Source organism: Centroberyx affinis, unplaced genomic scaffold, assembly GCF_046629955.1.
Source record: "Centroberyx affinis isolate AG114_WGS23_722 - 3 ecotype Tasmania unplaced genomic scaffold, CSIRO-AGI_Caff_v1 ptg000166l_1, whole genome shotgun sequence".
In the NCBI taxonomy this organism is placed as follows: Eukaryota; Metazoa; Chordata; class Actinopteri; order Beryciformes; family Berycidae; genus Centroberyx; species Centroberyx affinis.
This window is the reverse complement of record NW_027278863.1, coordinates 386,536-412,071: the sequence shown is the minus strand read 5'-3', so window position 1 is coordinate 412,071 and position 25,536 is coordinate 386,536. Positions and strand designations below refer to the sequence as shown.

The 25,536-nt window shown below is 41.8% G+C and overlaps 2 protein-coding genes across 2 annotated transcripts in view; one reads left to right on the top strand and one right to left on the bottom strand.

Moving 5' to 3' along the window:
• The window catches only part of uggt2 (UDP-glucose glycoprotein glucosyltransferase 2), a 32,310-nt gene extending 16,926 nt beyond the window's left edge, over window positions 1-15,384 (bottom strand). Inside the window, exons 1-23 of the mRNA XM_071533271.1 lie at window positions 15,338-15,384; window positions 14,780-14,935; window positions 13,858-13,940; window positions 13,580-13,710; window positions 12,818-12,930; window positions 12,415-12,592; window positions 11,077-11,173; window positions 10,923-10,995; window positions 10,627-10,727; window positions 10,110-10,209; window positions 9,513-9,573; window positions 9,061-9,152; window positions 8,740-8,890; window positions 6,631-6,750; window positions 6,119-6,204; window positions 5,853-5,988; window positions 5,415-5,546; window positions 5,137-5,301; window positions 4,348-4,471; window positions 4,160-4,258; window positions 3,074-3,168; window positions 1,935-2,141; window positions 444-575 (exon numbers count right to left, since the gene is read on the bottom strand). Coding sequence (XP_071389372.1) covers window positions 444-575; window positions 1,935-2,141; window positions 3,074-3,168; window positions 4,160-4,258; window positions 4,348-4,471; window positions 5,137-5,301; window positions 5,415-5,546; window positions 5,853-5,988; window positions 6,119-6,204; window positions 6,631-6,750; window positions 8,740-8,890; window positions 9,061-9,152; window positions 9,513-9,573; window positions 10,110-10,209; window positions 10,627-10,727; window positions 10,923-10,995; window positions 11,077-11,173; window positions 12,415-12,592; window positions 12,818-12,930; window positions 13,580-13,710; window positions 13,858-13,940; window positions 14,780-14,907 — 2,604 coding nt within the window. The 5' untranslated portion in view covers window positions 14,908-14,935; window positions 15,338-15,384. The remainder of the gene's footprint in view (window positions 1-443; window positions 576-1,934; window positions 2,142-3,073; window positions 3,169-4,159; window positions 4,259-4,347; window positions 4,472-5,136; window positions 5,302-5,414; window positions 5,547-5,852; window positions 5,989-6,118; window positions 6,205-6,630; window positions 6,751-8,739; window positions 8,891-9,060; window positions 9,153-9,512; window positions 9,574-10,109; window positions 10,210-10,626; window positions 10,728-10,922; window positions 10,996-11,076; window positions 11,174-12,414; window positions 12,593-12,817; window positions 12,931-13,579; window positions 13,711-13,857; window positions 13,941-14,779; window positions 14,936-15,337) is intronic.
• Window positions 15,385-17,296: 1,912 nt separating this feature from the next.
• The window catches only part of hs6st3b (heparan sulfate 6-O-sulfotransferase 3b), a 50,181-nt gene continuing 41,941 nt past the window's right edge, over window positions 17,297-25,536 (top strand). Inside the window, exon 1 of the mRNA XM_071533609.1 lies at window positions 17,297-17,844. Within this exon, the coding sequence (XP_071389710.1) occupies window positions 17,297-17,844 (548 nt within the window). The remainder of the gene's footprint in view (window positions 17,845-25,536) is intronic.

Genomic DNA, 25,536 nt, shown 5'->3' with positions numbered 1-25,536 from the left:
ATTGATGCACGCACACACACACACACGCGCACACATGCCCAGAGCATGCCTAAAGAAAGGTTAACATATTAATGCACGCATACACACACACAAACACACGTACATGCACACACACACACACAAACAGAGTGTAATCTGTGCCACCTGTGACCTTTGAGACACAGACGTCATGCTGACTTGACAGTTCTGAGGGAGCGCTCTGAAAACACTAGAAGGAAAATACTCCTAAGTGCAGCAGCTTAGAGGAACCTATTGAGTTACTCCACTGTAGAAAACAATGCCAACAGCATTTAACCAATGCTTTACCTCTCTGACACCATAATGTGCTCTACTCCCAGTTCTGTTATTTATGCGGTAATCCACAGATCATTATGTTGCAGTAGCTCAGCTACTAAGTCAGCTCTGTTGGAGCTGTTAGAGCAGGAGAGCTGGAGTCCACTCACCCTGCCGTTGCTGACCACTGTCCCCTGTCCAGCACTCAGTTTCAGGACGTCTCGACAGAACAGCTGCTGACTGCGGATGAAATCCACCTCCAGCGTGTTGTACTTCTTTTCAAAGGCATCTTCGTCCATGCCCTATGGCGGAATAACAAATGTTTGTTTAGGATGCTGGATATATTGATTGTATTGTCTGCTCACACATGTCTGAAGACTGTGTGATATATGATCCAATAGGCTAGCTCAAGGACGTTTCTCCCATTCCAGCCTGTCCAAAACAAAATCTGAGTGACGCATTGACATAAAGTATGATGTATGCGAGGAGAAATATTACTCAGTTATTCATAAAATCATTGAAGCCCTGCATCAGAGCAATCACTGCAGTTTTCAAACATAAATATTTCAGCCAGAGGACCAAGCTGTCAGAAATGCACATGTGTGAAAATGAGATTAATCAATTTGTAATTAATCTAACAAACCCTTAATTAAACATTGGCCATTTTTGTCTATAACAAATCAGGCGTGGGAGTGTGGAGGGTTTGTGGAGTCAGGTTATTAGTTTCTCCAACATTTCTCTCCTCAGGAGAACAGGTGAAATACCAATAATGTCAGCACAACTCAGTCAGCAAGTCTGTCTGGCAGCCAATAATAAACTCATATCCCTTGACTCTGGGTCCCAACTCACACAGCCACCTCCTACCTATCTTTCCATTGCTATTTCTAGCCCAATCTCTCCCCACTGTTTAAGAGTGGAATAATTGAAGGCCAGTTTGTCGTGGTTAGTCCCAGATGCAACCTGCATTATATGACCTATGCCTGGCGGATCATTGTCTATTTCTTGTCACTAATGAGGGGAGAGATGGGGCTCTCCTGTCAGCTGATTTGCTGATCAGTGCTTGGGATTTTCTTTTCTTATGTGCACTGTTGTGTGGGTGGATACCACACACTACAGCTTGGAGAATCAAGCGTGTGCAGATGAGGATACCAGGGGCTGTAGACCGCTGAGAACAGGAGAGTGATGGTCAGGCTTGGCTGGACACAAGTGAATCACACAACCATGAACAGTGAGCGGGAGCTTGGCTATTCATCAGGTCTTCCCCAGGGACCAGGTATGCACCAACACTTTTTATTTAAAGATTCAGCACGTGGAGCCCGCCTTGCGCTGGCCCCTCTGACAGATCAAGTGGAACTGACAGTGAGTAGGCTGCTTGCCTTGGCATCCACAGGCTGTGGAGCATCAGGCGTGCTCTAAATGTATTCTGTTAGGTGATGTTCAAGAGAGGAATGAGAAGATGTGCTCATCAATCACCATTTTCCCTGGCTGTGCACTTACATCAGGAGAGCAGTAGCAGACAAGTCTTTGCAAGTGGTTTATAGCATGTTAAAAAAATACATGACAGAACCTAAAGGCTATGTCTGAAATATAAAACAAAGGCAAATATAAACTTTGGGATCAGATTAATGTATGGAATTAAAAAACTTTTTTCCATCCCTTACCTGCAGCAATAGGTTCTTCATCTTGGTCCCTTGCTGGAGGAGCTGCATGCTCTCCTCTTTCAGGAGTTTTTGGACAAAGTCTGCTGCAGCCTTATTCTTCTGGGTGAGGAGGGCAGCCCAGATGGCCCTGTAGTGCACAGTGTTATCCTCGCTGGTCTTACCGCTGGGGTTATCTATCACCCCCACACGGACTCCAGGGCTGGCCTTCTGCACACGCACACCCCGCATGCATGCACAAACACACACACACAGCACTGATATAATTCACACAAAAAAACACACTTTCTCATATTTCCGCAGACTGCAGGTGTTGATGAGAAAGAGAGTTCCTATTCCATCTATTCTAACAGTGAGGAATCTTTTCTTCCTGACAAATAGAAAATGCTTCCTTGCTGTATTACACCTAATTCATTTATAGCATGTCAACACTGAATATTTCTTTGTAGAGACAGCTGTTCAGACGATCCTTGTAAGAGCAGACAGCAGAAGATATATTCTGAGAGAAGATGAATTTACCCATAACTGTCCTGTATTGTATTTTAATGTGCTGATGGTTCCTGCCCAGGGACTACAGATGCAAATTAGCCTCTAGCTATACTTTGGTGCAATATGTTATACTGTGCACTGTCCCTGTCAAATAAACAAATAAAGTGAGAAAATCAGTAACAAAACACTCTCAACCCTTTTGGACTAATCTGCAGGTATGTGAGGTATAGATTCAAGATGTATAACTCTCCTTTATTTATGTGGCTGTTTCTCTGGGAACAACAACTGCAGCATGAGTGGGAAAGACAGGCCAAGGTGAAATATGTCCCAGATGAATTCAACATTTTTATTCCTTCTTAGACTCACCGTGGCAGCCTATAATTAAAGTCCAGCGGTACACAATGCCTAGACTACATAAAAGGCTTAATTTGCATTGGTGTTGAGTGTCAGGTCACAGATTCTAGATTAATCTGATTAAATCAAGATCAATACTTGTATCTAACGCATAATAAACAACAATACTTATAAATGCATATGTGTGAATATGTAGTCTGCCTTGCAAACCATTCCCTTACAGAATGTGAGGTGTGATTGATAATGCAGTTCATAAGGATAACGAGAAGTGGAGTGGACAGAAAGTGGCAGAGACTCACCGCATGTTTCAGAGCACTGAGTAACAGTTTTCTTCCTGAGGCCTTCTCAAAATCTCCAACTATCCACATGGTCACACTACTCATCCCGTCCTCATCTAAAGTAAAACAACAATTATACGCAAATACATATCACATAGCATGTCAGTTGAGATATCATGTTAAAATACATTGTGTTAAAATACACTATAAAATATCCAATGAGTGTGAGGACAAGGCTGTTGCCTTGCAGTCTTGCCGATTCCTACTCATATGAATTCCCATCCTTGCTAACTAATGAGAGCGCTAGTAGAAGGCAAAGGTATTCTAAACAATTTGCTCCCTCAATCTCAACCTTAATGCTTAGGTTGCTTTTAGAGAGAGTTGCTAATCCTTTAAAAGGGTCTGCACCCTGGCCATACACTGTCAGTGAGATGGCAGTGAGAAGGAAAATGAAATAGTTTCAGTGTGTGCGTATGAGAGGAGAGAAGAGAGAGTGACAAAGAGACAGAGAAAGAGAGAGAGAAAGAGAGAGAGAGAGAGAGAGAGAGAGAGCTATCCTGGCGGAAAGCTCAGTATATTGGTGGAGAATTGTGCCACCTGTCATGGCTTTATTCCCCAAGTCAGTCAGTCAGTCAGTAAGGCAGGCAGTGAGTCAGTCAGCTAGTCAATAAGGCTGGGAGGAAGGCAGTCAGCCTCCTCAGCCTCACTAAGACAGCTACACTCTCAGTCTGGGCAGTGAAACGCTGGCTCTGACGACCGTTTAGACTGTTGGCCTAAAGCCAATCAGCAAACCCAGCAATTTTCTTGCTGGAGGCACAGTCTGTCTGCCTCACCAAAGGGCAATTTCACACTTTCATAGATCCACTTCAATAAAGCAGCATAGGATTCATTTGTGTTTTGATACTGCTCACTTTACAGATGTTCGACAAGCAAATACACCGTGGCTGTCCTACTTAAGCTGAGGTACAAATTCTGGTAAGTTATTTACACTCTTGTTGAAGCACATTCAACCACAGTCACTACGGTACTGCCACTAGGAGGGCGGCAATCAATCTGAAACGGCCTCAACCGGGAAAGCAAGGTGTGAAATGATAAGCGACTTCTCACCATTTTTTGTGAAGTATTTCATTCTCTTAGCCATCACAGCAGTCTTGTCCCTGGAGTCCAGGTACGAAAACATAGTTGTGTCCTCCCAATCATCTACAACTGCAAAGTGAAAAGAAACAGATAAGTTAGAAAGGAAGTGAATCAGTTTATTGGAAGGTTTAAGACGAGAAGCATGAAGCATGAGTCACCTGGAGAGGAAGTGAAATCCAGGTATTTTCGGTCGGTGTTGAGAATGAGAGGGTTCATCCTGGGAACCACATTGGCCTGCTCCATTAGATAGTCTACCACATCTGTCCCCTCAGTCAGCTGACCCTAGGCATGGGACAAGAGTGACCTCACTATGAGCGTCCATGTGCATACCAGATGTTCTGTACATACAGTATGTTGTATACCTGATAGTGTGAACAGCTAATGCAAACAGCTCTGCAGATCTAATAATGTGCAGAGCCAAAAATAGACATTTTGTACACCCTGTATCTGTAAACTGCAAATATATGCTAACCAGTAAATCTGGCAAAGACGATCTGCATATATACTTATATTTTAACATGCTTTTTGTTTAAATTATTTGCTGTATTATCTTCAATACTCAGTATTTGCTCTATTCTCATCTATACCCTATACTCTGCTGCTGCAATAACCCAATTTCCCCACAGTGAACATTAAAGTTTAATCTAATCATCTAATGTAATCTAATCATATATATGTATACACTGTAGCTGCATAGCCATGGATACTGTACCTATGTTTCTTTAATTCTTTTCAACCAATAACATTAATCTAAACTATAATCTGCTAGTATGTAGAAATACTGTACACTATTGGCCTGGATGAATGGTCAGTGATGCAGTACTTGATTTTATTCATCCAGGTACGTTGATGTCAACTATTCAACAACGTAGCACAGAAAACCTTTTTATGGGTAACAGGAGGTTGAATATGAAGAGCATGTCGGTTTCTACACAGATATGTCATACCATAAAGACAGCTCTCTGGAAGACACTGGTGGTGTCCATGATGCGCTGCAGGATGACGGTCTCCAGCTCTTCAGGCTCCATCTCCTCGGGGCTGAGAGGGACTCCATTGAACAGAGCCAGAGGAAGGGCACCCAAGCCAGTCTTCTTGTAGAACTGGGCACCGGCCTGGAGCAAACAAAACACAGATTGGGTCACAGGCTGCTACGTCTTGTGCATTGTAAATGTTCCAATTTCCAATAACCCTAAAGGAAAAAGGGAAAATTGCTTTATTTCCTTACCTTTCTGTTGTCATCATACTCAGAGTCTACTCCTAGAATCCTTTCAGCATTGGCTTTAGGGAATTTCCTCTTCAGGTAAGCAGAGACTGTATCGACAGACAATGACTCCCCTACGTCTACTTTATTGTACATCTGCAAGAGGGTGAAAAGATACATCAGATTTGACCATGACTCTCTTTTAGATCCCTGCCACTGTCGATGGGGCAGGGATCTAAAAGCCCTAGCCCTAGCCTCCACCCCTGTTTAAAAGAGCTGGTGCCTGAGGCAAAATCCTCACTCGTCTAGTCCAATAATGTCTCAGACCGTGGGTCAACACAAGGCACAATAAAACAAATGACTTCTGAAGCACTAAGAGATATGAGATGGCAAGGATAATGCTTAAATTGTTCTGCGAGAAATGTTTGCTAAAAAAATATGATTTACATGTGTGATACTTACTGAGACCATAGACATGAGAGCCTGAGATAAATCGTACTCGTCTGCAATGTAATTCAACAGTCGGTAAAATCCAACTCCAGCATCAGAGAAGCCATCAATCTCATCTTCAGTGTTGACAACAAACACAAATCCAATTCTACAGAAGGTGGGAAAACACAAGTATTCAATTTGCAGGTGAAATGAGAATCACTATCTGGTAAAGATTATAAGTGTCGAGGGTGTGCCATATATACAGGTGTGTAGCTGTTTGAGCTAACAGTACCGACCTCAGAGGAATCTTGTGCTTGTAGAAAAGCTCTGCAAGCTTCACCAGTTCACTACTGTCTTCCTGTTCTGGATCTAGGAACAGCACCTAACAACAAAGAGGTGGTCAACGAACTTGGGCCATACAGAATACTGCAAATATTTATCCTTCATAGGTCCCAGATAAGGTGGAGTTTACCAGATATAACAACACAGTGAGTACAGTGAGATAGTTAAGACAATCACAGGAAATGTAAACTATTCAGTTAATTTAGTATGCTTTTCTGTGAGTGAACTGATTGCCTGACTACCTGATACTTTCAGGTTCAGTAAAGTTCAGTAACGCAAGTCAAAGTAACAATGGAACTACAACTGAATAAACAGACCAAATCTAACCATCATTATCATATTGTTTTAGTTTACATGATGAAAAAATGCATCCTTCCCACTTAACCCCAAACACAACAATTTTTCTCATTGTGCGACTGTGTCCATTCTCTTGTCCACCACTTCTCCTCGCCACTTCTGGACTCACCAAGTTGAAGAAATTGCGTCGGATCTGCCGGATGACTCCGGGAAACGTGGCTCTGAGGAGCTCCTGTACACCTGTTGGCCAGCTGCGGTACATCAGGTCACTCTCAATGTCATTCATCCACTGGAAAATACAAGAAGATGAGAAGAAAGCTTGAGAAAAATGTAATACTCCATTGATCCTCATAGGGAAATGCTCTTTTCGCTTGCCCACCTCGGCGAGATCGGAGCACAGGGTCGGCCGCAGAACAGCGGCCCTAAAAATAGGGAGGGATTCAGTATCTTGCTCAAGGACACTTCAGTCGGATGGATACTTGCAGGCACAGGGCCTTCAACCCCTAATCACTATGCCATCCAGCTACCCTACTTTGCGGTAGAATTAACATTTTAGGAAGATTTAAGGGTAGTTTCACTGAGAATCAGCATATTCTGTACATTTTTATGAAGATGACTGACCTCACAAGAATGTACAGTGTAACCAAATAACACATCAACACCGATACCGTTGACACAAGCCTGACATTCTTCCCCCACACAAAAACCTATATGAAGAAACCTGGTGGGACTGTATGTTGGTGTTCCCTGTATTTTGACAATACGCCATAGTTAAGACATTAGACAAGTCATTAAGGGTTTCCATAGATACTGGCAACTTTCATCTTTGCATCCAACTTCTGAGTAACAGGTAATCAATCTTGCTTCATTCAGTGGCTTCGTTTACATGCAGAGATGTCCATTCTTAACCCAGTGACTCAAATAACTTGATTTTGGGTCAACAAATGTAAATGTCAAACTTGGTTAGAATAACCTGGGTAATCTGTAACCTCTAGGATAACCAACCGATCCCACCAGTCCTAACTTCAAACATTCATCCTCAATTGTTGGGTGTTCCATGGTGTCATCAGGGAGAGAGTGCATTTCTAGCAGCAATTATAGCCTGGCGTTCTTGATATACATGATTCATTGCAGTGAAAAGCATAATTGCCAGTAAAATCAGATTAGTTGTCAGGAGCGTCAAGAAGATCGCACAGACGGTTAGGGTTAATTATTATTTGGATTATCATTTCTTTCCCAAGTATTAATAGTAGCCTACTATGGCTCAGTAAAGAGGGAAGGGATAGCTGGCAGCTACAACTTTTTATACTTCCATGCTATTAATTGGTTTATTCATGAAAACAGGGATATCCATTGCAAGGTATCAAAGGTGCATGCTTTTTTTTCCCCCTTAGTAAACTGTATAATCTTGTTGCTGTTTAGGTGAGGTCTCTATAAACCTTGAGTGCATTTCTCACCTCACCTGCACACTTATATTTCTTTTCTATTTTGTTTTCATGCATTCTGTTTTAAAGTGCACAAAATAATAAATAAATTATGTAAACATCTTAACCCAAAAGCCGGGTGATTCCATGCACATAAACATAGCCAATGTTATTGCACATACAGTGCAGTTACAGTGTGGTGGACAGAAATAACCTGGGTATGATGGACATATGTTACAGTCCTGCTCTTGGACATCAGAGAAAGCTTTGAAAGATAGTGGGCCAGAGCAACAGTAGCTAAATTATCCACTGCTGGCCAAACTGGCACTAACAGTGCTCTTTCTTTCAGTAGCTCTGAAACCTCCCTACAATATAAACGTCTGTATCTCTGGCACACTAATCATTCTCTCTTTTATTCTTGCTCACTCTCTCTCTCTCGGTCTATCACACACACACACACACACACACAAAAACACACACACACACACAGTCTCTCAAAGGGCAGACACAGGTTGAAATGACAGACCGCACTCTTGGTTGAATGTGTACATCATTCCAGACTTAATATATCATCTTCATTTGTTTGGCATTTTTTCAGCGTATCTTGAATATTAAAATGGCCAAGGGGCCAAAATGAAAGTTTGCAAGTTTTTAATTTGATAGCTTTCCTTGGCTAACTTCCCAGTTTATAATTGAGGTTTCTGGCAGACTCGGGACTGTTGCAATAGCCTGATGACTGATCCACTAATCTACACCCCGGTGCGAGTACTCAAAACAAAACACCTGCAATGCTGATCTGGGCCAGGAGAATAATGCATCTGCTCTACTGGACAGGACCTGGCAGATTCTCTCACCATTATGGCTCGATGTCTGATATCTAAGGCATAGCTGTCTTCCACAAGGTTCACGGGTAGCCTCAGCAGCTTGCCCTGATGTTCTCCTTTTATGCCGAGGTTATGAAGACCCTCCAAGACCCTGGCCTCTCCTCTGATGATGTCCAAAACGCTGCCAATGCAAAATCCCAGGTTAGTTTTCATCCACACTAGCAGGGGCAGTGGCTATGTGCTGCAGCGAACTCTGATCATGTTGCAGCAGGATCATTGAGCCACGGGCAGGTCCGAGGCTTCCCAGGGAGCGAGCAGGCAGACCGCCGCTCCCTCCTGCCGGGCTCCTACCTGAAAGGGTTGTGAATGTCCAGATCAATGTGCAGCCCGTTGATGAAGAGCCCTTCGTCTCCTGGGTGAACTCCTAGGGTCTCGCTGAGTCGCTGAAAGAACAAGCTCGGGGTTGTTAGTCCAATGCCAAAAATGTGATCTGATCTTACAATAAGATATGTACAGAGACTACAGCAGAAGATAGAAAATATATGTAAAGACACTACAGCAGAAGGTAGAAAAGATATGCACAGAGACTACAGCAGGAAGTATAGAAGATATGTACAGAGACTAAAGCAGAAAAGTAAGAATAAAATGTCATGGCTTATGTGATTATGGTTATAGAATTTATTTCAGATACAGATTAGAAACTCGTTCTCTAAAATAACACTTGTGCAATAGCTAGGGATGCTATCAAACAAAGTGGACCACTTCTTGCACTATCTTATATGATGCTGCTTATGATATCACACCTTTTGGTTCTCCTCAATTTCTTTTCTCATTTCCTGTTTTACGGCCACTCTTGTCAGTGATCTGTGGGAACAGTAAAACATGTACAGTCACCATCAGCTTTTTCCACATCCCCGGCCAGCAGTAAAACCCCGGTTTTAATCTCCAAAAATCTGTGGGCCCTCAAGATGGTACGTGTGCAGTCGGCTCCCTGTAAACACTCACTCCAACCCTTACTCAGCACTTTTGGTTGTTGTTATACGATGTCTGGGCCAAAAACAAGCAAACATCAAAAGAGTTGATTAAATCTATACACTGAGATATGTATTTATTGTGGTGCTAATAGGTGTCTGCAGAAAAACAATGCCTCTGCTCAAACAAATGGGTTTGTAAATAGTGCATTTCAGGTGCACTTGGATAAGAGCAGATATGCCTGGACTTACATATAAGAAAGAACAATGCAATATTATTTTTTGAGTTTCATACTTCCTTTGTGTCTGAGTGTTTAATGCGTTTTGGCTTGCCTCGCTGAAGCTTTTGGGGCCAAATGTTTTTAGCCACTCAGCCAGAAACTTGAAATGAGATGAATGTTTCTTTTCTTCATGATACAGCTTTCTTACCTGGCTTTGCTGGGAAAGTTCTGACTAAGATCTCGCATGAGCTTCAGAGCATCGTGCTTTGGCACGGACATGATTCTAGCAGCTGCTTGGAAACTGAGATCTGTGGAGAAGGTAATGAAATCATTAACATTTATAGATCTACAAATGCACAAAGTGTCTAGACGAAAAGAAATCTATACGAGGAAATCAAAGGAGATTACATTAACTTGACTTTGAGATGATAACATTACCAGCTGTGTTAAAATGATTAATTGTTAGTAAAAACCTTAAAACTATTCATTTACACTAAAAGTAGTAATATATGGCTGGCAGCAGCTGGACCAGTACAACAGCAAAGCATCTTCAGCTACACATGGTATAACTGTTGTACTAAGCTCAAACATGAACAACATTCATTTCATTCACTGATACTAAAGTACATTCAAACAGCAAATTATTGTATTGATTTACATGTTTTGTTATTTACAAAACTAATTCTACCCAGTAGGTAACACATTGTTAAACTGGAGATCAATACCTTGCAGTTCCCACACTTTGAGAGGGGCCATGTCATTGGTGCTCTCCAGCAGATGCTTGCGGAGCTCCCCAAGCTGCTCCTGGAGTTCAGGGTGAGATTTCCTCAAGAGAGGAAGAAGGAAAAGAGAAAGATACAGTATAACTACATGATTGCAATGGCAATCGACATATCTGTTTATCCCCAGTCACACAAAGCACAACCGGAGCACAGTGTGTCCAGCTGCAGCAACAATAAATGCTAGAGTTTAAAACAAAAAATCTTTATGGGGATAAACCTGTTACAGTTTAGCGACTTACTTTAATGTTCCAAAAAGGAATCCTTGCACTTCGTCATTATCATCGTCCTCAGTGTTTGCAGCCATCTTTGAATCTACAGAAAAAAGGGTAGTGTTTTATTGTCTTAGACACAGCAGAGATAAAGTACAGAATATATAATTAGTCACCGACTGACCTTTTACTTTGGTGTCATCCACAGCTTTGTACTCTGTGCTTTTTATAGCCAACTCAACACCGTATCCAGATAAAAGCATCTTTTGAGGCTTTGGATCCTATAGCAGTAAAAAGCACATGGGTGATTTAAAGGTAACCTGTGTAGGATGTGTTCTGCATTTATAGTACATCATTGTCAAATGAATTGAGATAACAACCATCAACTTTGCATTGTATATCCATCCCAAGGGGGATGCTTTCTACCTACATGTTCATTATTTTCAATCCCCACTGTCATGCGCAAGTTGCCCGTCTACCAGAAGGGATTTTTCATATTTAGTGAATATTCTTGCATGATAATTCACACAACTGAAAGCATGAAGCAGATCACAGATCATTTGGGCTACTATGTGCAGCAGGCAGCTTGTACAATATCATTTCAATGTTTCATCAAAACTAATTTCACAGCAACATATTAATTAGAGAATACTATCCATCACATCCTGTAAACTAATTTAATTAAAATCTAATGAAGAGGCAACAGGCCTAAGAAAGTTAAGAACTTCCAAAACATTATGCCAGTGGGAGAAAAGGCATGTGGATAGCAACATGTGGCAGCACATTTGCTGACATTCAACCTTGACACTAATGTCCCCCAGATTCCAAGCACTGCCTCGGCATTTCATAGACACAATCAGAAGCCTTTCACACCTACGCTCTGCTTTTCTTCATGGCACATCTCTGAAAAGAGCCTGTTACTTCTGCAAACTGAGTCAAGGCATCTGTTACTCAATCAGATGCTGACTTTTCCACAGGAATCTTTTTTCTTCTCTTGAACGCTGGTCGCTAATGCAGTCCATTTGATCCACCATTCTGATGACCTCTGCTTTTGCCGGTATTGCACTAAGAGGAATAATGGCATCACTGCAACACTTCCATTATCTAAGTAAAGCTCAGTTGATACCACGCTACCAAAATCACAAAATGCACTGATTTTTCACTTGTCAGCTTTAACCTGTATCAATAATTTATACCAGCAAATCCAAATGTGCACACTCTTTGTGCACATTTGTGCACAATCTTTATTAAGATACCTTGTTTTCCAACCCCTGATGATCTGAGACACCGTAAGATTAAAAGGAGGAAGGAGGAAAGGAAAAGCCCTGACAAAAATGTGTCAATTGCTAAGCTCCAATATGAAGGCAGTAGTACTTAAATCTGAACAGAGCGCTTCTGTGTGAAAAACAAAAGATATGAACAGTAGGAGAGACCCAATTTATTGAGAGGCAGACAAACCATATCTTACACAAAAGAGCATTTTGTCAGTGGAATATCACTTCACAAAAGCATCGCTACTCACCGCCACGAAATGACGCAGCACATAGACAAGCGTGCCCTCAGCAGCCTTCTCTGACAGCACCTTGTGAAAGGAGGTGAACTTTTTGGTTCCAATCTCAGCATAGAGGATCACAACTGGCACATCTGTTTTATTCAGCCCCGGGTATCTGTGATCGTTCTTGTATAAGTACGGTTTTGGCCTGCAAACATTTGGAAAGGCTGTTAAAGGAATTTGAAAAACAAACGTATTTGTATCAACAACATTTCTATGTCCACCTCGGGCAAAAGATAGTCAATAAGGGTTGTCAATATAGTCAATCAATTAAATGGTAACAGCAACAGAATTAGTTTGTATACTTTCATCTGGTTTTGCTCTAGTGAATCAGTTTATCCTCAGAAGAGATGGCAGTGCCATTTTGGGTTACCTGCCTGCAGCTGCCTTCAGGAGTTTCTTGATGTCCTTGGTGCTGCAGCTATGTTGACCATGGACAGAGACAAAGGCAGGGCAAGCCTCAGGCGGTGGTTCATCGCTGGCTATCTGTTAAGAGCAGGAGGGAAAAGAATGTTCTGTAGCACACTGGCTGGAGCGTGGCACTAACACCGCCAGGGTCAGGTGCTTTTGTTTCCACTAGGGCTGCCAAGACTGAAATGTACGTGATCAAAGCAATGTGAGGAAATTCGGATAAAAGCATCCACAAAATGGCATATGGTAAACTTACGAAGGGTTAGTATATAGCATAATCCTTTAACTCTTTAACATGAACCTACTGTCAGATTTGTCATTGGTTTCTTCTCAATACTCAGAGTGTGTTTGTCTCTGTTTACCACACACTAATACTCCTTTCACATTGGACAAGTAATCTGCGAAATATGCCTGTCGACTGTCAGTGTGGAAAGATCCACCCAGGTAAGTGGACCCTGCAAAACACCCTGGATCAAGATCAGGATGGAGAGCCGGGTCAAACACTGTGTCGCTCTGTCTGAAGCATTGTGTCGTCCACCATATTGAACACAGGATGTAAACGCATCTGCTTTTAGTGACGTTATAAAGTGACAGTTCCTGGTTCAGAAACAGGTTCAATGGTTGTGTCAGTGTCAATGGCTTCCGACAAGGGATGGACCTAGATCTGCGTACCGTAATATTCCCAGGTGTGTGAAGGGGTCATAATGGGGAACTTCATACATACCTGCTGGGATGCAAAGACAGCTGGTGAGTAGGACCGCAAGGACAGAGCAAATCTGAGGAGATTGACCTGAAGATCTGTGAGGAACTGTCCCGCCTTCTTGAGGATCAAGTTGTAGTAGGAGCGCACAGACTCTGTGAGATACATCCACATTTTGTAATATTTAGGCATTGTAGAAGTGAAACACACTTTTCGTTGTGTAAACTGATTTAAAATCTACTATTGCATAGCAATTACACCTCCATAATTTAAATAAATGTCTTATTTACAAACCAACGTACCTCCACTCTTATATACAGTGAGCTCTTTCACAGTGTCAACAAACTGCCAGAACTTCTCATTCCCGTCCTCTCCAATAAATTCACTGCACGGGATAAATTTAAATAACAAAGGTGAATAAAAGATGGAAGATAAGGACGCTGTAAAAATCAAATCACAGTATTATATGTACTAGTCAGTGATCACTGTATTAGTAACTCTATTCTGACTCAGTGGACTGCCTAACCTTTAAAACTACTGACAGCATTGATTTATTCTGATAATAATTTTGTACAATTTTCTACTGGATTCCATAATTTCAGCTGTGGACCTTATCTTATGGACTTCTTGGTGGTAGATGATATGTGCAGCACAGGAATATCACATGATTTAACACATTAAAACAGTATTAATTGGTCAGGACAAAAAAATAGAAAACAAAAACTTGGCAATCCATACAGGGTATGTTCGGCTGCTTGTAACGGATAAAGTAGAACTTCATGTAGTTACTGGGCATGGATAGATAATGGGCACCAGAGGATTTTTTAAACTGCCTATTAGCTGCACAGGACAGCATATTCCTAATCTGAACCTGCATGCAGGCACTTCTCTGGGATAGGTGTTTGAGTACCACACAGCTTACAGGCACATAGGTGAGGATTACAAAAAGATACCATATTTCCAACAGAAAAACATATCGTCATGACACAAATTACTGTTATTTCCAGCCACACAGTAAATGGCAAATGATAGTGACAGCACAACTGGATGTCCATCTTTTCTGGACCTCCATTTGTTCTCAGCGTCTACTATGCGAGGGACTGAGGACTAACAAGAGACATGATCCATCTGGTTGAAACAATCAGAATGATACAGTTGTGGGTGCCAATTAACGCTTGTACTGTTACACACAGGCAGAGGCAGCAGTGAGAGTATATAGGGTACCTTGTCTCTAGGAGGAAAGGCGTCATGGTCCACTTGGCCTTTAGACTGGCAGAGACGCCTTTGGGTGCGGAGAGGACGTGGTGGACGTTCAACAGCAACAGTGACAGCAGAACAACGGTCCTCATCATCTACAGTCAACCGCAGCGTAGCATAAACCTAGCGTGAAGCAAACACCAACGGTTTAGTACTCGTGCCTTTTAAGAAGAGGTGCTAGTGCCACGTAGTTATCCTGTAGCCCAAAACACTGGCGATTACAGCAGTCTGGATCCCCCACAACTACTAGAGAACAGAGAAGCTGCAGCGTTGCGGAATATACTGTATAAGAAACTGATGTCGATTTGTTAGACTTTATTGGGTTTAGCTAACGCACTGTAACTACAGTCAGAACAGACTGAAGTTAGTAAGACAAAGTAAACGGCGTTATTGTGAATGAAACCGGGACAGTAGCATGACTTTCTCAACAAAGTATGAAAGACAGGCTTGCTAGAAACATAAACGTACACTAGGAGTACATTGCCATTGGTTATAATGTTGTCAATTAGGCTATATATCCCTCACCCAGTTAGTGCTGACCGCTTCCATACAAAGGGCTTCAGATCTTTTTTTGTACAACTGTTGAGCTATCAAATTGCCGTGTATTGTGCTGGCTAACGCTGGCATTACTTCGTGTGTGACACAAACGCGAGATAAGAAATATTGCTTGGCATTTTTATTTGTTTTTACATACGTGCTATAGCATTATATTGCGTACACACGGGGGGAGACGGTTGTGAATGATAATAAAACCTGATTTTAAAATGGAAATTTCGTCTGGCACCGCCGCAGACAGCTAAGAGCCTGAACCGCACGCTCAAAGATTTTTCCCACCACCAAACACTGGAGCTTGTACTGAGGAAGGCAGTATGAGACACTGTGCTATGGGAGACTGCTATAGAGGGAGAGATGTAGAGAAATGGCAACAGAGATAATCTGACTAAAATACTTTATGGATAAAATATCATACATGGTCATTATAAGATAATGCTTAGGTGTAACCCAAGAATCTGTGCTATGAGGTCACGCAGATAGGCTAGAGACTATTTACAAACAGATAACTAACGAAAATATCGCAGTACTATTATTCTCATCATCATCATTATTGTTATTATTATTATTAGTAGTAGTAGTAGGACAAGAAATAGAATATATATTATGTAAACACTTAATAAAAATTATAATAATTTCATAATTTCATTAACCGAGTTAAAGTATGTAGGCTAAATGTTGGTTAAAGTTGAAATAAACTTAAAATTGGAATTTATTACTTCTATCATATCATCAAACAATACATTTTACATAAATCATTTTCTCTCTTTCTCCCCACACACACCGAGTCGCGCCCGCAAACACACACGCATACACTTATTAAAAGGCAAGATTCTATAGTCTCGCCCTTTGCAAGTCAGTCACGCCAATATTTCATGCATTTCATATAGTTGACGCCCACTGGCCGATGTGTGACTTTAACCACTGACTCGTTAGGCTACTACAGTTAGATCTGCCCATGCTGAAGCTGTGTCACTTACTGTCCTCTCCTAACTGTATCTTCCAACATCAGCTCCACATTATGCTTCTAATGTGTCTATCGGACGCCTATAGCCTTATACTGACAACTATGGGCTTTAAGCAGATGGATAGTGCTATCGCTTAACTCATCAAAAAGGTCACACATATGCTCATGCACACACGCGCACCAACGCGCGCGTGCACGTGTTCCGAATGCACTTGAAAGTTATTGTGCGTTTGGTATTTATGTGTGATTAGCCATGCTCAGTTGTCTCAGTTCACCGTCTGTGTGGACTTCTGGCTTTGCACTATGTGAAGCACGATTATGGGATGGAGGAAATGGGATGTAGAGCTTTCCCAGCCCAACAACGACGAGAGCATAACGTCTTTGCCGGCTCGGATGCAGCATCCTCTCAAATACACTGCTTCAGCACAGTCAGTGTCTCAAACCGCGATGCTGTAGGATGCTTCAGGAGGATCCAGCCCAACAGCCCGAGCCATGCGAGTTCTGAACATTTCTACTGAGAGAAGTATGTCACCGAAATGAACCAGACTGCGATTTAGATTGGGATCAGAACAAAAAAATAAATAAATAATAATAATTAAAAAAAACTCTGCTGGCTAATTTTCAACTTGACATCCGAGCATGGGAGACGTCGGCACGGATGCAGCTCTGCAGCCGCTTTAGAAGTTGGACAGCCATAATATTACAGTCTATGCCATGACTCTTGATTTTGGACAAGACTTCAAGCACAGTACAGACGGCGCGCAGTGTTTCAGAGACCGAAAGGTAGGCTACCCGTTTATCCCAGATTATGTTTCTTTGGAGGGCAAAGCTGCACATCATCTTGATCAACATGTGGCACTTTGAAAATCCACCGACGCCTGTCTGAAGCATGAGGAAATGACTCCCGAAGAACCCGTGGGTCATCATTGTTATTCACAGTAATGGAATGAAGACACTATCTTGATATGATGGATGATAGATCCAGTAAGCTCATCTTGGTTCCTATTTTAGCTGTCCTTTTTGTTATGATAGGTTACCAGTACATATGTCCCGCTGGCAGCAATTCATGCCACTTTAAAACTGGGGAGAAATTAAGGGGGGTAAGTCTACTTTCCACCCCGTATCAGGACAGCGACGATTTTTACCGAGACCAGGACCTGGAGGAAGACAGCCCTCCTAAACTACCGTCCAAATTCAACTTCACCGAAAGAGACCTTGAGAGACACGTGGAGTTCAACATCAAGGGAGACGACGTGATCGTGTTTTTGCACATCCAGAAGACTGGAGGAACCACTTTCGGGAGGCACTTGGTGAGGAATATTCGCTTGGAGCAACCGTGTGACTGCAAGCCAGGACAGAAGAAATGCACATGTCACCGGCCGGGGAAAGAGGAGTCCTGGCTCTTCTCCCGGTTCTCTACCGGCTGGAGCTGCGGGCTGCACGCGGACTGGACCGAGCTAACGAACTGTGTACCTGTCATTATGGACAAGAAGGAGGCTCAGAAGAACAGAAGGTACACGTCTGGGTATCTCTCTCTCTCTCTCTCTCTCTCTCTCTCTCTCTCTCTCTCTCTCTCTCTCTCTCTCTCTCTCTCTCTGTGTGTGTGTGTGTCCTGTGTACAAGTATGGATTACCAACAGTGCATGCAGGACACATGCCCTCTGGCCCCTGACCATGAAAGGCCCCAGTAGATATATTTATAATTTAATTATAACATTTGCATACTGTTAGTAGGCTAGTACAATGAGCAGTTTGATTGTTTTATGATGGGTTGGGCACTTGCCTTGAGGGCAGACGCACAATACAGGGCCAAATAGCGACACTGGCATGTCACCACTACACTAGGTGTGTGTGTGTGTGTGTGTGTGTGTGTGTGTGTGTGTGTGTGTATGTGTGTGTGTGCGCGCGCGTGCGTGCTGTGTGTGTGTGTGTGTGTGTGTGTGTGTATCCTGGTACTGTAGAGTCCTCTAGAGCCAGAGTTTCACTCATCAATATGACTGACTGTGTAGTCACAGATTAGACCATTAGAGCAGGTGTCCAAGATGTAAAACCGAACTACAGACATGCTGATTGTAAAAAGGCAACTGCCTGCAATCAATCACCTAGCAATCAGTCACCTAGAAATCCGTAGGATGTGTGTGTGTGTGTGTGTGTGTGTGTGTGTGTGTGTGTGTGTGTGTGTGTGTGTGTGGGATTGTGAAGGGGGTACTATATGAGCTGCTCACTAGACTGCTGTAGCTTACTATGACATGGTATGGGAAAAAAAACATTATGACCAATTATAACTAAAACAAATATATCTAGTGAATTGTAAATTGCAAATTCACTTGGTTCGGCCCCAATTTCACATACTGTTCATCTACAGCACCTGCCATTCGCATTATATATATGTATTTCAACAGTATCTTTCACTTTGCTGAACATTCAGACCTATAAATTGTCTGTTCTTGTCTTTTTGTCCACACATCAACCCTCCAAAACGAACCTGCAGCTGCCCAGCTGTGCTGGTGCTGCTATTCCCCCTATCTGTGCCATTTAACCAATTGTACTGAACCCATTTACAGCACTCCCTTTTCACAGCACAAATAATGTTGTTTGTGACCAACCGTCCAAATGTTCTGGTGCCCTGTGGTAATTTCATTGTTGCTGGACAAAAGCTCCAAATGCTCTTATTCAAAATTGGAAGAGAATTTAATCAAAGCACAAGCCAAATGCCTTCCAAATCCATAAGGATAGGGTAAAGGGCTAGCAGTACTGATTGATTTTCCTCAGTGGCTTTTCATCCCTATGGATGAGGGCATCCATCTCTGTCCACTAAGATGTTCAAAGTTGGGCTGTATCCTGCTCGACCCCCCTCCTACACACACACACACAGGCACACACACACTAATACACACACACATCTCCCTGTATCCTTTGTGTTGTGGTGCTGATTACTGGTGTGATGTGGCTTTGTCTCTATGAGGCGGCTCCCTGTGTTCATTTGTGTTATACAGTAGGTTCAAATGCTTTATTATCATTGGCAATATAAAGGGTGGTTTTCATGGTCATAGTGGCATGTACAGTTCAAACAACTCAGTCTTCACTTTACACTATTATCATGATGATATTATTATTATTATTATAACTAAATCCTCACATTTCAAGTCATCTTATCCCAGGACATTTCATATTAATTTGGTTAAAATTATTCCCAAGATGTTTGGTGGATACACAAAAGTTATCTGAGGTAAAAATGTAAAGCACTATAAATTAATTTAAAATGCATTAGCTCTCTCATTTTTTCTGTCATACTTGATGCAGGAGAAAATGCATTTGTAAGTGCTCTTAACAATATACTAGGGATACAGTGCAACTGCTAAAGGTGGCCATTGTAATGAGCTAATAACTGCATGAGCATCAGTGTGTGCTTTCACTCAGCAGAATGGATGTGTGTTTTATTCAGTGCAGTCAGAGTTGCTGGAGTAATTTGCTCTTTAGAATTCACGACAATTTAGGTTGTTGATTAAAATGACACATTAAAAACACCATACACATTTCTCTGTCAGACTGACGTATACATGCCAAATAAATATGCACATGTACACATCTTATGGGTGAGACAGTTAAGCAAAGGCACTAAATGAGGTCTTCATAGCACACGGTGTATTTTTGAATTGCAGTGTTTTTTGCAGCGAATTTCCTTCTCTGCTCTGAGAAATACAATTGTACACTAAACTACAAGGACATGAGCACATGATTTATTTCTGCAGTGCCAAGTGTTTCCTTTACACAGGAAAGTGCTCACTGGATGCGACAGCTCTTCATTTCACAGCTGCGGCATCTATTCTGCACTTACAGTCCTCTCGTCACTTGTTCTTAAGTGGGCCCTGGCATCTATTCTGAGATTATTCTGCCGCTGCCTCTACCAAGACTGTTAGGCAAACACGTCATTGTAGACCCCTCACTAACCAGCCACCACTGCACACTGCACATTTACTAAATGGGATGACTGATAGTATTATGCAAATTACATCTTGAGAATCATTTTGTCTGTGAGCAGTGCCTTAATTAAAATCGCCTTAATGGTAAGAATGACATGCACCTTTTAAAAGTAAAAAAAGGTAATAAAAGAATGAATTCACAGTAATGCGTGTAATATGCGATATCGCAATGCAATAACTCACTTGTTTAAAAAAAAAAACGTTACGATATCCTACTGGTGTATCAACTGGTGAATCTTTGCCTCACTAAAGGGTGCAATGGATTGTATATCACTGCCAAATTCAGATGGCATGGCCTTGTTTTGCGGTTGAGAGCCCCTCAGACTGAGCGGCTGTCTGTCCACCGTCCCGGGGCGTTCACCCTGCCAGCTCTTGAGATGGCAGCAGGGGGGCTGAGGTGGGGCGGCGGAGCCACTGCCTGCATGGCGTCGCATGGCCTTTTCAGCCGGGCAGGGCACGGCACACGTTGAGCCAGCCGTGCGGCCCGGGAAAGGTCAGGCGTGTCAGACTGGATCAGTGTGTGTGTCCTGCGGCGCGGCTCCTCTGGAGTGTGCTGCCAGTCAGGGGAGAAGTGGAGCAGGCAGACCTGCTGTCTTCAGGGGCTTTTGGGAGAAACATGCCTCTCAGCGCTGTCCTCTTAAGTTGTTGCGTGGAGAGCAGCATGTTAATATGAGAGTGGTTAGAGGATGGATGATTTACCAGTGCTGAGGCGCAATTTTCAGAGCAACATACCAGCTCCAGTCACGCAAGGAGATAATGGGCCTTGATTTATGTCTGTAGTCATCTCTCTATTTCTGTATGGTATTGTTAGGTTTCTGTTGAATGAATGTGGTTTCTTGAGAGAAGTGTTTTCCTTTCAGGTGCTTTCAGAGGCATACTGCAGAGAGCTGCTAGAAATATTGCTGATTGTATATTAGCCAAGTGTTTGCTGTCTAGAAGCTGGTTACATTTCTCTTGTAGGTATATTTTGTGACATAGGGTCACAGAATAAAGAGGTGAATCTCAAAACGTGTTTTTTTTTTTTTTTTTAACCCTGCACAAGGTAATGGCTGACCAAGTCATATTTTTAGAAGTGTTGTAAAAGGTTTCAATTCATTATCATAGAAATCTTTTACCTTCCACAGAAATCAGTGTAGGCTTTTTCAGTTTTTCCACTGCTGTCTTTTATCATCTGATTCCATCTTGGTGGAGTCAGGGCTTCTGTCATTGAGAGAAAAAATGCACTTTCTGCTTCACTCAGTCATTATTGCCAAGGCTGCAGGTCTGAGGTGAGGAGATTTAACTATCAAACATACAGCCTGAAGTCCTTATAGTGAAACATACAGTATGCTGCTTGAATGAGGCAGTGGTGCCAACAAATCATGTATGTATAATTGTATATCATGATTTTAGTTTGCACAATTTATAATCACAGAATATTGCTGCAAATGTCTGCTGCAGTTGAAAATAGTGAAGATGTTGATACAAGATATCAAAAGTACACTAAAACAATTTTGTTCCTCAAACCATCACGTCTAATAATTAGGATTAATGTGTATGTATTTGTATGTAGCAAAACAATCAGAATTACCATTTTAGCCATAATCCTACACTTTTCAGGAATAGAGGGAGACCCAATTGAAGCCTTTGTCGCACCCCAGGGAAACTGAGAAGCAGCAGCCTCCATGTAAGCACACGGTCATTCAACCCTGACATGATAACATCCTTACATGCACATTATGAAAGATAGAGCAAGAAAGAGTGAGAAACTGTTTCTTCAGCTGGGGTGAGGATTCTTCACACATCATCCCGGAGAAGCCAGAGTGTTTGAGCGCGGTGTGTTTTAAAGTTAATAGCTGGAGGGGAAGAGAGAGACAAGTAACCGCTGATTCTACCTGAGCTTCTGATTTATTCCAACTTGTCCTGACATGGCTTTAATTATTCACGGTTCTTCTGCAAACTTAGTGAAACAACAAATCAAAGCCCTAGCTTTCACAGATGATTCTGTCATGCAGCGGAGCACCGAGGTGAATTGGATGTGTCGTTGATATACAAATGAGAGTGTTAATCATGGTCATCCTTCTTGTTGGATAATGTGATTCGGTTATTGATACTGTCAGCATCTCTGTGTCCATAGAGGTTTGACAAGGCAAGATTTGTCAGCCTGAACCAATTATTTGTCTTGCCTATAAAAACCTCTACATGTGGTATTTTTGGTGACATTTAACGGCCAGCCATGGAATTAGGAGTGAATTGACTTGGCCTTTGTCCATATCTCTCTTTGTCCTCACACTAATCTCTACTTAGAGCAGTATATCACTTTGGTAGAACATTTAGTATGCATATCTTTGATGAGTTCATGAACAGTCCACAGTCAGCCTTAGCTACCTTCCTCAAGAATTTGTATTCATTATGGGTATTCAGACTTTTTTTTCCTTCTTCTTCAAAGTCTTCTTATTAATAATTGCAAAAAGGCAAAACTTTTTTCTTTCTGTGCCTATGGCCCTATTCAAAAACACACCTTGCCAGAACTCATACATGTTGTTAGAAATATAAATAGGTTTTCAAAATGGAAAACAAGTGACATCAATACAAATACTTAAGGCAAGCAATATTGGGGAGTTTGCTTAGAAAGCCCAATTTTTTTTCTCTCCACCTCCCTTTGCTATAAATGGTTTACAGCTTCAAAGCATATTTAAGAACCATATTTAGCCGTCACATGAAGTCGTTCCTTGTATCAAGACCTCAGTCATCCAAATTGAGATGTGAGCAATATCTTCAGTCCAGTGAAAACAAAAAAAAAGCTGGACTCTGATTTTTGGGTAACAATCAGTTCTTAAAAGTATTAGCACTTTTTGGATAGTCTCTGCAGTTTTTTATTTTATTTCGTTTTTTATTAGAAAACTGTTCTTCCCCCTTTTTTAATTGTGGCCTGATGTGGTAATATTATGCATATGCTGATGTCGCAATTTTGATCAATTATAAAATCTTCATTAGCAGCTTTCTTGTTGCCTATGCATAATGAATGCTTAGTTCAGAAGTACAAAGAGACCAGCCACAACATGAGTACAGTATGGTCGCTCTCCTATGCTTTTCTTTGATGAAACAGAGAGAGACGGAGAGAGATGGTGCTCATTTAGCAATAACACTCAAGAGTGTGTTGTCTGCTGTGATTATGGGTACAACATGTTACGACTAGGTACGAGGCTTAGCTGACAATATCCTCGAGGGTATTATGGCTTTTATACAATGGTTACCATGGCATGTGGACTGTCTGAAAAGTTTCCTTCAAAGTAGTGCACATGCATTAGAACAAAAGACGGAAGAGAACAAGAAAGATCACTAACTAGCTCAGAGTTGGAATAGCAACCTATAAAGGATGGCTAGCAATGCTTTATGGGAATTATCTTCACCATTGAGATGCATCTTTGACCAATCAGATTGCTTGGCTGAAGCTACCCAACTGTATAAACAGGTTAAGCTGTGTGTGTCTCTCTCTAGTGATTCTGCGGCACTGCAACACTGTTACAGTTTTTTTTCCGGCAGTACTGAAAAGAATAGATTCACATCCCCCTTCATTTCTAGAACAATCAGAGTAATGAGCAACCTGCAACAGCAGTAATAGCCCATTATTACTTACATGGCACGCAGATGACATGCCCTACTCCTGGCTGAATAATAACCCACATCATATTTTATTCATTATAACTGATGCAGAGAGGGCTGCAATTACTGTGTGGCCGTTGCCACTTACAGCTGCGATCACTGAGCCATGCATGTCTCACTGTATCCACTACCTGTGCCTGACCTCTATATGCCATTGTTAGGTGTCTGCCGGGACGGGCATGTGGGAGGTAGGCATTACCAACCTGACCCAAATGAACTTGAATGCAGATAGTGTTTGTATTTTACATTTTGCCAAGACTCTTCTAGAGTTTTCCTTTCATAACAGTACATTAGCAGGGCACATTGTCGATTTAATATTGCTTTTTTAAACCCCAAACTATTGTTGTTTCCAATCTATTGATACATACTGTAGGTTTTCAATGAATACTTTAGGAAATACAGCTAGAGAGAATGCACACATTGCAAACCTTATTTAAATACACTACCAGTAAATGGATAAATTCTTTTGTTGCACTTTATGGACTAAAACTTTTCACAGACCCTCCTGCTCAGTCAAAACAGCAAGATGGCAGGCGCACCACAGTGAGTGCAATCCAGTGCAGGGAAGCAGCAGGGTAATGGGCGTCCTACGGACACAGATGAACCTGGAGGAGGAAATTTGTACAGATTTACAGTTCTGGTCGCATCAGCAGGCATGGGAGGCAAGTGCTCATCACGATTATGGGATGTTTATTATGTGTGGAGCTGAGTGTGCCCTTGCAGCCCTTGGACTTTCAGGGCGTGGAGATTGCTTTTCATGTGTCATTAATCCAAGTCGTCATTGCTGGCAGGACTGAGCAGTAATCCAGTTGGGTTGATAATTAAGTGTTACCTAGAGAGAGGGTGCAACAGCATAAGTAAAGCACTCATTCACTGTCTTGACAAAGAAAATAAAGCGAGTCGAGGAGGTAATTACATGTGATTCAAGTGAGACTCAGCAATAAAATAAGTTGAGAACAGCTTCAAAAAAAAAGATGGCAGGCATTATATTCTGATTATACCATATGATATAATTTCAATTTTTTTCCAACAGTATGTGGTGTTGATAACAAACTCTAAGACTTGCCATGAGTTAAAGCAAGTTTTTCCGTTGACTAGAATCTCTTTTCTATAATGCTTATTTTATCATGCAATGCTTATCTTAGCAAAGATGTGTAGTACTTCATGCGAGTGTGTACCCGGTTTTCAGAAGTTTTTAATCTAATCACTTTGAGGAAGATTATTATTTTTTTGCCATGTGATGTCTTTTCTATTGGAAAGGGGATTAGTGTCCCAGTTCTGTGTGGAAATCTGCTGCTTGATACATGATGCACCAAATAGGGCGGCCTGAGTTGCCTCCATGCGTTACTGTTCAGTGGACATTGATTGAATAGCTGAGCACTGATATCAGCATTTGGGGAAAATGAAAAGGTGTGCATGTGTATGGCTCGTTATATCTATTTGGCATTGTTCTATTTGCTTGGGAACTTTTAAGATACAGTGTGGCACTCATAGTCTTTGTCTAAAAGCCACTCTAGGTAATGAAAGCCACACAGCTTGCCAGAACAGTCAAGCGGCTGACACTGCTGTCAAATACTT